Source organism: Drosophila innubila, assembly GCF_004354385.1.
Source record: "Drosophila innubila isolate TH190305 chromosome 2L unlocalized genomic scaffold, UK_Dinn_1.0 4_B_2L, whole genome shotgun sequence".
NCBI classification, from domain to species: Eukaryota; Metazoa; Arthropoda; class Insecta; order Diptera; family Drosophilidae; genus Drosophila; species Drosophila innubila.
The window spans coordinates 28,942,488-28,957,570 of NW_022995372.1; the positions used below are offsets into that span (position 1 = coordinate 28,942,488).

Below are 15,083 nucleotides of genomic sequence, written 5' to 3' on the forward strand. Positions count from 1 at the left end.
GGTTAAGACGGCTGGGTTCATTGCATTTCTGGTCAAGGTCGTTGCCAGTCATTTGTCGGTAGTTGCGGTTGTTAGCATGGCTAAGTACTGCAAATGTGGTATACAAATTATCTTTTTGTTTATTTAGTTTGCTGCACTTTGTGCGGTTTATGAAAGGTTTCTGCCCACTGAAAATTTTAAAACTGCAACTTAAAAGCTAACAACTAATAAAATAAGGTTTGTCTTGCCCCTTAATTAATGGTTAATGGAAAACTGGCTAGACAATTAATTAAGCAGGTAAATCAGCTATGAATTGTTAACTGCAATTTTAATCGCAGCCCTTTTAATCATTTGCCTTTTCATGACATTGAAGCATGTAAAAGTCTCTGACTTGATTTGTTTTGACTTGAAAGTGATAATTAAGGCAATTGAATGGGCAGACGAATGGATGAACGGACGGACATCTGTAGTCTAATCACTTCTTGGCTGAGGTTTGACTGGTGGTTAGCGAAAAGAGGTCAATGGCAAATACATTTGAACTCTTGTGGTGCGTCTATGTTTTATGACGCACTCGATTTCATTGTGCGAAGATTGTTATTAACTGGGCCAAATTGTCATGCGCCGTTGAATGCTGCGCCCAATTGACTAGCCAAGTTGGTGGCAGTTGAACGGTTGAGTATCTGAGCATGAAGTCCACTTCATCTTGTTGTAATTGTGCACTATAGATATTTTAAGACTAAAAACTGATAAATAAGGAAGTCGACTATTGGATTTTTGCCCGTTGGCCATTGGCCTAATCCCACAGTCGCAGCCAACTGCAAATCTATGCAAATTTTGCTCAAGCCAGAAAAACCACTCAAAAACAATTTATTACTATAATAATTCCGCCTCTGGAGTTGTGCAGCTGTGCCAGTCTTAAGCCAGTTGGACTACTCAGGAATAGCTTTCCGGGTGGCAGAGGGGCGTTCAGCTTGACCCATTGACTTACACATCATGCAATTTGCAGCCAAATTAGAAGAAACTACTCGTAAATATATTTACCAACTGCTGATTGTTGTTTTGTCATTCAGTGTATTTACTGGCAAATTATTTTAAACATACACTCGTTTAGTATTTCGTAGGTTTTTCTTTCCTTGGCTCATAATTACAACAAAACCAAAACAGTTGGCAATCAAATGCTGATGTTGCTCTTGCTTTTCGTGTAAATTGCGTAAATTGAATAAACATTATACTATGAAGTCGACTCTCGTTGTGCAAATTGTAAGTCTACTTGGCAGTCTTGGTTTTCGGCACTGTTTCCTTTTTTGGAAGCCGCTTTTGGCCGCACTGAAGCGTAGAAGCAATTTGTTTTGTGTGGCAACAAGAGGTGTACGAAAAGTGTTCAGAAACTTTCATTGGGAATAAAATACATAAAAAGTATTGCAATAAGAGTATACTAAGAAAAAAATCAAGTATTCCGTACTCAAATCAAGTACGATCGATTTCAGAACTGCGCCTATCCCGAAAATTCTAGATTCAAGTACAAAATTCTCATATCAAGTATTTTGTATTTAATCTCAAAATACTTGATTCTAGACTTTTTTAAGGACATTTGGGATAAGGTCAAGAGCATATTGTATTTATTCCAAGCGCGTCAGAATATATTTATTCTTTTAAATACTTATATTGAGAAAAATAATTATGTCAAATTGATTGTTTTTTTTTTTCTACTTTGTCTTTTTTACTTTTTTTTTATTATTGTTCTCTTCATTTCCTTTTTATTTTAATTTTGTTATTTATTTATGGTAACATGGTGACGGGTGTACATATTTTTTAACGTTTCTAGTTCATGACTCTTCTAAGGAGAGTGGGAGTCGAACACCCGTGCTGTCGAACTCTATAAGGTCAATAACTCAATCAAAATGTCTTCCTATTTATTGTCTAACAATAAAGAGTGCTTTGCCTACTTTGATAATATTGTTTTCTGTTGTCATAAAATTTCTATATATCTATTTCTATACATACATACAGAATACAAACATTCAACATATTTTAAGTACGAAACGATCTTGTACTCAGTATTATGTTCTTGTTTTAAGAAAAATATACTTATTTTTAAATTCGAGTACAATTTGTACTTAAGTTAAGTACTATTAGTACGAAATGAACTTAAAAGTTTAAGTACGAAAACATTCTTAAATCAAACCCATTCGAACGAGTACGAAGAACGACATTTTTTCTGAGTGTATAGTCATTATATATTTTTTTTTTTTTGATCGGACCACTATACACGTATTATATAGCAGACATAAGAAAATCTAGTTTTATCAAAAAATGTCTTTGATTTTTTTTTAAGTATCTCAAGCAATCTGACAGAATATTCTCCTGGGGGCTGGTTCTATACATTCTGACCAAATTTAGTTTCAATCGGTCAACTGTATCATAATGCTGCCACAGAAACGCTAGGTCCAAAGTTAAGATAAGTACACAAAACATCTTAATATTTTGAGATATCTCAACCAATCTTTTGTGTTGGTCCCTTATATCCTAACAAAATTTGGTTCAAATCGGTCTACTATATTATATAGCTGCTAAAGGAATTGTTGTTGTTTCTGGATATATCTCAATTAAACTCGCAGTTTATAAATTTTATTTGGTCTTATACATTCTGACCGAGTTTGGTGCTAATCGGTTCTCTATAACTGTCATTGAAGCAATTAGTCGAAAATTTAATGCAGTGCTGCCCAAGGTTATCAAATCTTTGGTCTGCCGAACGGCGTCCAAGTGCCTGGGTACATGGTATTCTATTGTCGAGCGCTCGATTGTAGCCGCACCTCACCGCGAGCGAAGCAGGGCATGGAACCCTCTTGTTTATTGGTACGAATATTGTCAAAGTTCTTTTTAATAACCATTCGTTAACATAAATTGTTTACAAAAGCAAACACTTCTAACATCTGTAGCATTTATTTTTCAATAATGAAAGGAATATATTCTAACAAATTAAATTTTTAGTTCCGCGTCCACAATTTCTTGAACCACCCTCTATAGTTTTTAAATAATATATAGAGCGGACTGTAATTAGGTAGCTCTAAAATGTTCGTAAATTAACGAATGCACATAAAACATAAAATAATTAATGTGTTGCTTAAGCTGTAAGCAATATATGATTGTTGACTGAAAAAGATTTGCACAGTTATATTTAAAGAAAAATGTGGAAAGCTTAAGACTATTGAAAAATTGTGCACTGTGAGCAAAAAGGGTAAGCTTGTTTGTACATAAAAATTACTTTTTGCGCAGTGCCGAATGCCAATTTTCGCTTTTATTTTATTAATTTATATTTTTATTTAAAATTTTTAGATTAAACTCAATTCTGTTCGTCACAAAATTGGATATCAGAAATTTCGGGGCTAGAAATTGCTTTCGTCACTAGACTTTTACATCGTGCAGAGGCTTTTTTGTAGGATATCAGAAATTTTTGCAATTGCTTTTGACATTGTAACTTCATCATTAATGCAGGCAAATAGTAAAATAAATAAATTTAGTTGTTGAACGTATTTCATATATAAAAAATTTTTTTTCTTTAATTATAAAGAAAAACTAGGGGGCTCCGCCCCGTGCTCGCTTTGCTACAGCCGAGCATACTCTACAGTCGGAGACCTCGTACTTACTATGAAAAAAAAAGTTTTTCATACTAAGATTTGGATTTCGCCCGATCGGTCCTATGACAGCTTTATGATATAGTGGTTCGACTAGAACCAACTTTGGTCAGGATATATAAGTCTATTCTATTAAATTGGTTAATATATTTCATTAAACAAAAAAGTTTTTCATACTAAGACTTAATATTTCACCGATCGGTCCTATGACAGCTATATAATATAGTGGTCCGATGTGAACCAACTTTGGTCAGGATATATAAAACCAAGTTAAATGCATATTGTATCTGTTTGGTTAAGATTTCTCATAAAACAAAAAAGTTTTTCACAGTAGAACTTGATTTTCGCCCGATTGGTCCTATGACAGCTATATGATATAGTGGTCCGATAAAAACTAACTTCGGTCAGGATTTTTAAAACTTACCTAAATGCATATGCTATCAATATGGTTAGAATATCTCACTAAACAAAAAAGTATTTTATATTAAATCCTAATTTTGACCCGATCTGTTCTATGGCAGCTATATGATATAGTGATCTGATTTGATCTAACTTTGGTCTGGATATATAAAACCAAGTTAAATGCATATTGTATCAGTTTGGTTGAGATATCTCATAAAACCAAAAAGTTTTTTGTACAAAAACGTGATTTTCGACCGATAGAAAAATTTATTTATTCACTTAATAGGTAATATCTTCCAAACACCTCAAACAAATTGTATGTTTCATATACCAAACAACACGAAATTGTACGTATTACAACATATTATTGAATTTAATTTAACAGAAATCGTTAGAGCCGTTTTGTCAGAAATTGCCAAAATGTAAGCTGAAAAACTTTATTTCACCTGTAAAATGTTACCTGAGTACTTTAGTTTAAAAGTTTAAAGGTACGCCTAAAAGCCCTCAAACACATCTTTCCAATAATATATAGAATATCTGTAGCTTTTATGGTTTGGAATCTGGTGAGGTTTCAATTTTAGCGAGATTTTGCGTTTTCCCGCTAAACTAGCTGTTCTTTCAAAAAGTCGTAGAACAAACATTTCTAGATTTTCGAAAAGGAATAAATCCCCATCATTACATTTAAGTTTCTTTAGCGCTTTGATGCAAACAGACAAACAAAGAAACTGACTTTTCATTTCATTTTGAGAAGTCCACTAAAATTTTCAAATTTGCTATACAAAATTTTACCAAAAGGCCCCAACAGCCCCATTAGCTGCAATCATTTAAATTTTTCCCCTCCCACTTACACCCCCGTATCATATGACCCAGGTTGGTTAGAAAAACTTTTAGTATGCCATTTTGTAAGTTAGGACTAAACCTTTCGATCGGTATATAACGGTATATAGTTGTCCAAGCTGTATATATTGTTAGTCGCCTTTCGCACCCTTCGTAATGCTTTCGTCACTAACGCGAACTGCCGTCCGCAGTGATATTACAGAATGTGTTTCAATGGTCTTGTAAATGTAATATAATATACGACCAATAAGCTAAAGAAAAAGATAAAAATGAAACAAACACTACCTCTGATATAAAACGCGATGGCAAATTTAAAAATTAGTTAAAACTGGCAACGAGCTGAAGTAACGATATCAAAAGTGATACAAAACCAGGGTAGCAAAGAAAATTATGGAGATTTATTACTATCACTCTACTATAATCGCAATAACAGTCTATAAAACTTTTATTCAGTCTTCCATACTTATTTTCCATTTTTAATTTAAGCACTTTATCTTGTAGGGTTTGGAATCATATCAAAAATAAATAATGTCTCCGCAAAATAGTATTGAATAGCTCCCATCGTACTATAATCTTAAGAAACCACTTCATGATAAATGTTGATAAATGTTGAGCCGCATGCCTCACAACGCTTACAGACTGACACAGTCCTCGGTCTCTTTTGCTTTGTCGGATTGGCAGCTATTGCAACATATTTGGCAAATTTCTTTGCAACCGAAAAGTTGCTGCAAAAGAAATTGCAAGTCAATTACCGTTAGCCGGTCTGCTTGGCGCCATGACGCAACCGCCACATGTGGCAGTGGCGTTAGCCTCAACTTTAACGTCGGCGTAAACTCAACGGCGTCGTCGACGTCATCGCATAGCGCTAATTGATTGCGTCTGAGCGACTTAGTTGTTGCATTCACTTTGCTTTTATTTTGTTTTATTTTTATGTTTATATTTTTGGGTCGCACCATTCTCCGTTGCCGCATGCCATATGCCATACACAAAAATACTCTACGTGAAATGCTCGCAACTTTAGTACAAGATCAATGCTGTGCGTTGGTCAGCTCAACAGGTTCTGGTGGCAACCAGAAACGAAAGACTTAGGCAGCGAACTTTAAATCTTGTTACTCTTGTTTTTAAATTTTACTTTCTTTATTGCATTGTTATTGCACTTAAAAATGTTGTATTTGGGTTTTGATCTCATTTACATTGCGTTTACGTTCAATGCTTTCGATAAAATCTTGCATAATTTTGAGTTGTTTGCAAAATCGATTTTAACTAAATTATGCGACATATTGATATTACACATTGTGTGAGGGTGTGTAAGTGCGCGTTTAGGAGAAAATTCTGGTTTTTCCTATTATTTGTTTATTTATTTTTTATTTGGTTTCCCAACACTACAAGTATAAACTTATCTTCAAAAAAAAGGATATTAAAATGCTTACTCCCAATTTCGAAATCAATTCTCAATTACATCAAATCAGGATACCATGCTCTCAGGCATTTAGAAGCCTTTCGGCACGCCGAAGATCTGAGACATTAAATTTTGGACTAATTGTTCCAATGAAAGATATATAATATAGTCAGCCGATTTGCATAAAGTTTGGTCAGAATGCATAGGACCAACTGTAATGCATATTCTGTCAGATTGAGATATCTCAAAATATAAAAAAATTTGTCAGACTAAAACTTGATTTTCGACCGATCGTTACCATGCCAGCTATAAGATAAAGTAAACCGATTTGAGCAGCATTTGTTCAAGATGTATTTAACTGACTAAAATGAAATCTCAAAAAAAAAAAAAAAGGTTTTCATAGTAATCCGAATATTCCCAGCGTTACCATACGGTAACAAGCAATAGGCACTAACTAATATTTAATTTTTAGACAACATATTAACGTTAGATTAACTTTAATATGATATCCTAAAAATAATTTGTTGTCTCTAGCCGATAAAAAGTTGATTGAAACAATCTCTGGAAGTTAGCTAATCGAAAAATGCGCTTTAAATTGCTCACTTATAATGCAGAGCAAAAAACGGCATTTGTCAATTCGTCGCAAGTAAATTTAAATCGTTGAACTATAGGCAATGCACACATCATTAGAAAGGTAAAAGGGTGCTCTTTTTAATTAAAAAAAAAAATTTTTTTTTAAATACCTTTTCTCGGTAAATTTACGCTTTTTGTTTTCCTGTTACCATATGGTAACACTGGGAAGTACAGGGTACAGGTTTTTTCCATACATTTTAATCGAGTTTCGGTACTGTTTTGTTCATAAAATATGATTGTTCCTATGGCAGCTATATGATATAGTGAGCCGATTTAAACCCAATTTGGTCAGGATCTATAAAACCAATGCATATTCTGTGTGTTTGGTTGAGATATCTCAGAAAACAAAAAAGTTTCCATACTAAAGGTGAATTTAACCCCGATTGCTCCAATGACTATAGCTGTCATAGTGCATATAGTGCTCCGATTTGAACCAAATTTGGTCATATATATCAAGGAGGAGCCCCCTGTTGGATAAAGCTGTGTTTGTTAGACTTTTTCGCAAATATTCGTATTTTGTAGTATTCAAAAAACCTATACCTTGTTATTCCCAGCGTTAGCATATGGTAACAGCCGAAAATATGGTCCTGTCGATTATCCTGACGAACATAAAGAATGTATTTTTGGGATTCAACGACCTCAAATCTATCTGTCCTGAAAGTTTTATTTTGGGGCCCCAACGGCCCCATTAGCTGCAATGATTTTAATTTTTCCATTTTGTTAGTTATTACTAGTGATGTAATAATATTTCGAAATACCGATCATTTTTTTGACTATCTATCGAGTTGGCTTAATCATTGGGGCTTGTTCATCGTAGTTAATTTGCAGAATTAAGTTTAGTCGTTCAATTATTGATGAACGTACGTAGTAAATAAACTACAAAATTGTCAAAGTTTGAATTGGGCATGAAAACGATGCAAGAAAAATAAGATTTCTAATAAAAGTTCGCGTGTATTTTATAATTACAAATGCGGTTTCAAATAAAAAGTTTTTTTTTTAGAAAACTCGATATTTGTAGCTCGATCAACTATTTTCCGATGTATCGAAAACTCGATACTTATTTTTGGCGAATTTCTATTTCGACATAAAACTCGATCTAAAAGTTTGGATTTATATTTCCATATTAGCTGTAAATATTGCTAGTCACTTTTCGCACCCTTCGTGCTGCTTTCGTCACTTGCGCGAACTGCCGTCCGCAGTGTTTATTTAATGTGCTATTTGGGATATATCATTTATATTTAAAATTTTTTTAATTAATTAAAGTTTTTTGATATAATTATCAATGAGTTGATATGAGTTTAATCTAATGTCTTTAAGTGTCGTTTGAGCTAAACTGAATTAAAGCCAACTGAGTTCCATTGCACTTCTTATTATTTTCAATGCATGAGGCGGACCGTTCCATGTAATAATCTGGCAGTTACATTAACTGATCGATACTAAAGGCACATCTTGTAGTTTTGCTTTGTTTTTGTTACTTGAATTTACATAATGAACAGCCGAGAAGCGTTTTGATTGTTTTGTGATGTGGCAGTACAAACGTAAAAATACGTGCTCTGGTTTTCACAAGGATTCTAGTGATTTAACAAGTAAAAACTCTACAGTCGATATGAACCGAATCCTCGCAGCTGTATGATTTAATCCTTATAAATCAAATAAGTATTAAAAAAAATGAAAGTGCAAACAAGTTTATGAAAAGCGTCAAGTCTTCCTAGACTTGGGTCACTTCGTTTGGACAGCAGGTGCTCATAATAAACTTAAAGATCAATATCTTATCCTTATCATCTTGATAATAACGACAACAAAAATAAAAATAATTACCTCTGATTTTTCTGGTAAAATTGCTCAATAATTTCTTGTATATTTTAGTTAGTTTATTTTATAAATTATACTGGAATTTGTTAAAAATTTTAAGCATGCTGCCCATATCATAGATAGATTAGGAAACAGTAAAATCAACCGGTTCGAAATGAAATTTCAGGGTAATTAGATAAATCTGAAGAAGTTGTTTCATCAATTAAGCTGTCCGTGAATTGATCTTCATCTGTAGTTTTCTTAATGCGCACACACAGGTCTCTTGGCTCATTAGGTTCAAATTCAATGGTGGTAGTTTTGTATCCTGGAAGGCATTGGCAGACATTGGTTGCCACACAGGTGGCAAATGTAAAGCAGCTTTCTTCACAGTGTGGAGCACAGTAGAATCCCAGACCTTGGACTCTAGGTAGCTTGATGTAGCCTGAAGCACACTCCCATTCCCCAGGCCGTACGCAACGAGCATTCTCAGGAATATCCTGTGGGCAGATGGGCTGGCAAGTGTTGAGACTGTCTAAGCTGCTGTTGTTGGTGTAACCCTCATTGCATTGACATTTCTCTGGCCTGATGCAGCTACTGTGTGCTGGACAACCCGCTCTGCAAACTGGTTCACAGAATCCAAACTGGCTTTTGGTATAACCAGCCACACACTGGCACATGTCCTGATTAGGACTAACGTCCGAATCACATTGGCAACTCTCAGGGCCGACACAACGGCAACGATCACCGCATCCTTTAGTGCACTTTGGCTGACAAAGAGTGCCTTTTGTCTTCTGCTCATATCCAGGACAGCAGAAATGTTGTATTTCAACTTTGTTACTGATCTATTGGGCATGGAGTTTTAAAGCAGAATAATCATATGGGTACCGTCAAATATTTACCATATTTTCCGGATTGCTAGGAGAAGTCAATAGCTTAAGTAAGTTGTTCACATCGACGTAGCTCACTGTCCTTCTTATGTTGCACAGATGGGGATCATTTGCTAAAAACTCTGCTGTGTCTTTGACACACAGCCCACTCAGTGCTACATGGTAGTCTATCTGACATTCACATAAACCTGGCTCGGCGCAGAAACTGTGAGCACCACAATCGATGGAGCACACGGGTCGGCAAAGGGAATCACTGGTTTTCTTCTCGTACCCATCGCAGCAAACCTTCTGAATTTCTTTCCTTGGTGGTCGCTTGTAATGCAAAGTATTAGATTGTAATAAATAACGATGTTTATTGTATCTGCATACTTACAAATAAATCTATTTCAGCTTGAACCTCTTTTGTACATAGATTCGGGTCCTCAGACTGTTCAGCTTTAGAGACACAATCACCATTAAGCATTTCATATCCTTCTATGCACTCACACAATTTCCCATCACGACAGTAACTGTTTGCACTGCATGTCATATCACAGAGTCGCTGACAGGATCCATTCACTTTTTCGTATCCCATTATGCATTCACAGACATTTGGCTTTGAGCAGAAGCTGTATTTATCGCAGGTCTCCAAACACAGAGGCTGGCACAGATCAGCTTCGGTTTGCCTGCCGTAGCCGTCGCAACAAACATGACGAATTTCCGTTTTGTACGTTGACTGTCGATTGTTGATAAGAAATTTTTGTTTACTAAATATTCAGTAAGAGCGCAGATAAATGCATACCGGATATGGTGTGGGCAGTTTCAGATTGAGCTCTTTAAATGCCTGCTCAAGCTGTTCCCATTCAGAGTAGTCTTCCACTTCCACCTGCACCATTTTAGTGCATAGATTGGGATCTTTTTTGGGAACACAGGAATCCTTCTCGCCCATTATATAGCCCGCTAAACATTCACAAGTCTCCGGTGAAGCGCAAAAGCTATTTTCTCCGCAAGGTGTGCTGCATATTGGCTGACAATTCTCTATAGTTCCTTGGTACCCGGGACAGCATTTATATTCAGGCTTTGAATTCGATATAAAATGGATAGCATTAAGCTTGTGCAACCTACACCTCTTAAGAAGTTACTTACCTCTTTTTCTCCCAAGATAACCTCAATGTCAAAAGCATTCGCCTCACAAATATGGCCAAGCCTTTGTAGTCTCATAGCAGCTACAAATCCAACAACTAGCAAACAAAATACGCAGAATAACTGTCGCATGGTTCGAGTTTGAAAATTTGAAAACAAAGCAAATATCAACCGGATAGTAGCACTTCCAGAATGGAATTGATCGTATGTGGCTTGGGCCTGACTCTCTTTATAACGTCCCACTGATAAGTAACATATAATATATATATAGTCGGCCATATCGCAAAGTTCATATAAACACATATATTTATGGAGAGTCTTATTTAAAAACTCACACTGTCGCAATTTATTTAAAACATATTACACTCAAGTCCTCGACTATAAGATACCCATTACTCAATTTAGATTTAGGTATACTAATTTTATATATGAATTTTAAACTCCAGTTCTATAAAAATGGCTACTTACTTTTAACCGATTTTCGAAAATTTTAACGCACACTAGATCCAAATTGAGTATTTATAGTCAATGTGCGAAGTTTGGTTGCTCTAACTATTATTGTCTCTAATTTTGAAGAATTTATAAATTTAAATATATGTACATTGTACATAGCTATATCGATTAGGCTTATGAAGGCCAATCGTACATATGACTGCAATTTGATATTGTAATCCGATTTGTGAGGTTCAGACATAGTTATATAATGCTTACTTTCAGATAGTTTTAAATCTAACACTAGTTTCAATCTGAGTATATTAGCTTGACTATATCAAAGTCAATTCTTGTAGAAGGCAACTTATCTCTGTATAAGTCCGTATGTATGGAGCCAAAGCCATTAAGTCAGTATAAGTGAATTTCTGTAGACAGATTAATCAAATGAATTTTATTCTTAGCTTCAGATTCTGTACATAAATTCTATGGTGAAATCGAATTTGCACATATTTAATAACAGTTATATTTCACAATGGCATTTGAAACAATTACTGCCAATTATACAAAATTAAAACAGCACACATTAAAGTAAATGGAATTTCTTTAAATTCAGGGCTTTTTGACATTATCGGTGTTGGCACAGGTTGACAACCCTCGCTCTCTATCGCTGTGCGCTGATAGCCCTCGCAGCAATCCTGACGGGACTCTAATTTAGTTTTGGTCTGCAGAATTAAAGGAATATACTGCAAGGATTGTTTATAAGGGAAACTATATTTACGTACAACAACTCTCATTTCGCCTTGCACATCCAATTTTTTAAGAAAAGGCGCAAAGTCCTCATAAGCGTCCAGGGGAACACGCTCTGTCACAGTATAAGATACTTCCACATCTCTAATACACATATGAGTATCTTTGGCACATATCACAATATGTGCATATTGACTGAGTAACAACAAAATCCAAAACTTAGACATATTTCGAATTAAGCGGCTCGCGATGATTACAATAATGCGGACAAAAGTGAACTAAGCTCCGCCATTTTCACAAGCAAACATCTGAGCTCTGCCCTCTCTTCAAGAGAACTTTTGCTATTTGTATTTGGGCATGCTCTTGATATCAGCAAACTAAGTAAATAATGCGTGCTGAATAATTTGGAAATTAGATTTCGACAGCTAAAGAACAATTCTGTTTCCTCCTAAAGTATATTTGAAAAATTTTAATTTTTATCTTTAGTTTATTATAATAATATAATCATTCGTAATTTTTATTAATACTTGGATACACATTTTATGAATCTCTTAATGAGTCAGAAAATAATCCTACACGAGCCTCAAGTTCGTTGCCAGATTCATGCATGTCATTATTAACATTTAATCTTCTTCTTCGCCGTATGAAACACAAAGACAATAGAGTTATTACGACTATCGTAGTTAATACCAAGGCTGTGGCACATATGGAAATCCATTCATCGATTTCGCTTGGTTTTTGTTGAGGTGAGATGCTATTGGTAACTATATCCAAAGTGGTTGTCTCGTCCGAATCGGTCCAGGTTCCAGTTGTGCTGTCAGTTGTTGTTTGAACTGGTTGGCAGCCAAGTCCTAATTGATCAGATTTTGCATAGCCGGGACAGCAATTTTTGCGAACTTCCAGTTTTGTTTTGATCTATGTAAACATATCCTATTGTATTAATAATCATTATAATACTGTGAGACCTTTTTATTTACTCACCACATTTCGCATTGCACCTTGAATATTCAATCTGGTGAAGTCTTCTGCAAATTTGCCATAGTCTTGCAAAGGGGTACGCTCCCTTACCATATAGTGAACTGTAACATATTTTTCGCACAAATGTGGGTCTTCAGTCTGAAGTAGTGCAAATGGTATAAAACTTAGTAAGATTACGATGGAAAGCTGACACATTTTGTATTTTAGCTGTACGGTCCTCACACTGTTGCACTAATAACTCAACTGAATTTGATATTTCATTTTCACATCACAAGTCACAACTGGACCACTGATACTAATATCAGTTTAACTCAAATTATATAGTACTAAGTATCATGAGCGAAAAGTGTGTTCTGAAACGAACCTTTATATACATTTGTACTATGGGGCGTTTGCCCAGTTTATGTGGCATTAATTAATAACTCATAAACTACGCAAGATATTTTGAAGAGGTTTTTTTTCTAGTGACAACCCCAGAAGTATTTTGGAAAAGTGGGTGTGGCGTGTTATCCATGACACTAGAATAAAAACCGCTTCAAAATATTTAGCGTAGCTTACGGCTTTTTAAATAATTTCAAATTCCCTATAGGGCAATGCGAACAAATCGCCATTTGAAAATGTGAGGTTGTGTCCTAAAAAAAAAAATTAAAAAGCGCAAAAAAGCGCACATTGAGACCAAGTGTGTTGAATAGAGAATTGATGACTCTACAACATGGATTTACTCATTTGCTTATCAAGTGTTAACAATTTTTTTTAGCTCTTTGCAAAGTTAAACTTTCGTTTTAAAAAGCATCTATAGACATCACTTGCTTATACACAAAAACAACAAAATATTAATATAAACATAAAGTACAAACCCGAACTGTTAATATCCATGGCCAATTTTGATTTTTTTAAGTGATTTTCTTTATAAACTAAAAGGAAGTGGCCTTTGGCTGCAACAGCTGATTTTAACAGGTGTTATCTTTACATTGGAGTTTTATGATATCTAACGTAACAGTTGGATGTATTTTTAATATATTGGTATCGAAAATTCATAGATTTGATTACTTGTGAAAAATGAGTTAATGCCAAAAAAGTTGGTAAAACGCCCCATAGTGATATGCATGTATGAGTACCTATGGTACTCGGTAGGTTGCATAAAGTTAGGCTTATCAAAATAAAAACAACAATTTTCTGTTTATTAAATAAAAAGTATATAGCATACTTTTAGTAACAGTGTATATTGATATAAAAGTTCAGCTCAAAGTCGAACTGTACAGTTCTGACATCAACAAAAGCTTTATAGTACACGTAGCTTTAGCAAAACATGTTAGCTTTTAGTTACGTTTTGAAATGTTGAAAGTTTATTTTCTTTCAAACTTTTAATTAGATTAACAGCGCAAAAGAATCCAAAAGTAACTGTCGCTTTTTCTAAAACTATGCAAGCAATGACAAAATGGAATATTAACTTTAATTTTTATTTTAAATTTAACAAAAATGGATGAAATAACTTTGAAATTAACTAGTTCATTTTATAAGCATACCTTATTTAAGCCAACAGCTTTGTTGAGCTTGGAAATTAATTTTGGCGGTCGATTCAAGAAAACATGTTCGCTAAATTTAAATATCCGACATAAACGGATTGAAATAACGGATTAAAAAACGAATTGAAATAAAACACAAGACAATCGTTTTAATGTCCATCAATTTAGCTTTATTGGAAGGATCATTTTGTGCCATTAATGTTTAAATATGATTTCGCGGCTGGCTCGAATATAGCCAGGTCTAGAGGTTCAATTTTGAAGCACTTTTCGAGCATTTGGGGCCGTATGTCGGCAATAACGCGACGAATGTTGGCTTCCAAGTCCTCTAACGTTTGTGGTTTGTTGTCGTAGACGAGCGACTTTACATATCCCCAAAGAAAATAATCCAATGGTGTCAAATCACACGATCTTGGTGACCAATGGACAGATCCATTCCGCGAAATTATGCGCTCATCGAATGTTTTCTTTAATATATCGATTGTCTTGTTGTAAGGTCTCCTGCGGATTATCTTCACTCCAAATGTGTCAATTTTGCTTGTTGACGTAGCCATTCAACCAAAAATGAGCCTCATCCCTGAACAAAATTTTGCAAAGAAAATCAGAATTGAGATCAATCTCATTTTCGGCCCATACACCAAAATCACGACGCATTGCATGGTCTCGCGGCTTTAATTCTTGAACAAGCTGGATCTTGTGAAGTCCTTAGCTAATATCT

At 34.8% G+C, this 15,083-nt stretch overlaps 3 protein-coding genes and 1 long non-coding RNA gene across 4 annotated transcripts in view; 1 reads left to right on the plus strand and 3 right to left on the minus strand.

The window, feature by feature from the left end:
- Nucleotides 1-15,083, plus strand: part of LOC117779467 (angiotensin-converting enzyme) — an 84,241-nt gene that overhangs the window by 24,831 nt on the left and 44,327 nt on the right. The gene's annotated exons all lie outside the window — the stretch shown is intronic.
- On the minus strand, nucleotides 8,735-10,862 carry LOC117779468 (multiple epidermal growth factor-like domains protein 11). Its single transcript, XM_034615674.1, has 5 exons — nucleotides 10,689-10,862; nucleotides 10,345-10,620; nucleotides 9,937-10,278; nucleotides 9,576-9,875; nucleotides 8,735-9,518 (listed from the first exon to the last, which is right to left on the minus strand). The coding sequence occupies exons 1-5, from the start codon at nucleotides 10,815-10,817 to the stop codon at nucleotides 8,838-8,840; spliced, it is 1,728 nt and encodes a 575-aa protein (XP_034471565.1). The 5' UTR covers nucleotides 10,818-10,862; the 3' UTR covers nucleotides 8,735-8,837.
- Nucleotides 11,536-12,117, minus strand: LOC117779473. Its single transcript, XR_004617010.1, has 2 exons — nucleotides 11,900-12,117; nucleotides 11,536-11,839 (listed from the first exon to the last, which is right to left on the minus strand). It is a non-coding gene; the product is annotated as an uncharacterized LOC117779473 (long non-coding RNA).
- LOC117779472 lies at nucleotides 12,386-13,041 on the minus strand. Its single transcript, XM_034615677.1, has 2 exons — nucleotides 12,846-13,041; nucleotides 12,386-12,779 (listed from the first exon to the last, which is right to left on the minus strand). Exons 1-2 carry the CDS (start codon nucleotides 13,035-13,037, stop codon nucleotides 12,405-12,407), a joined length of 567 nt encoding a protein of 188 aa, XP_034471568.1. The 5' UTR covers nucleotides 13,038-13,041; the 3' UTR covers nucleotides 12,386-12,404.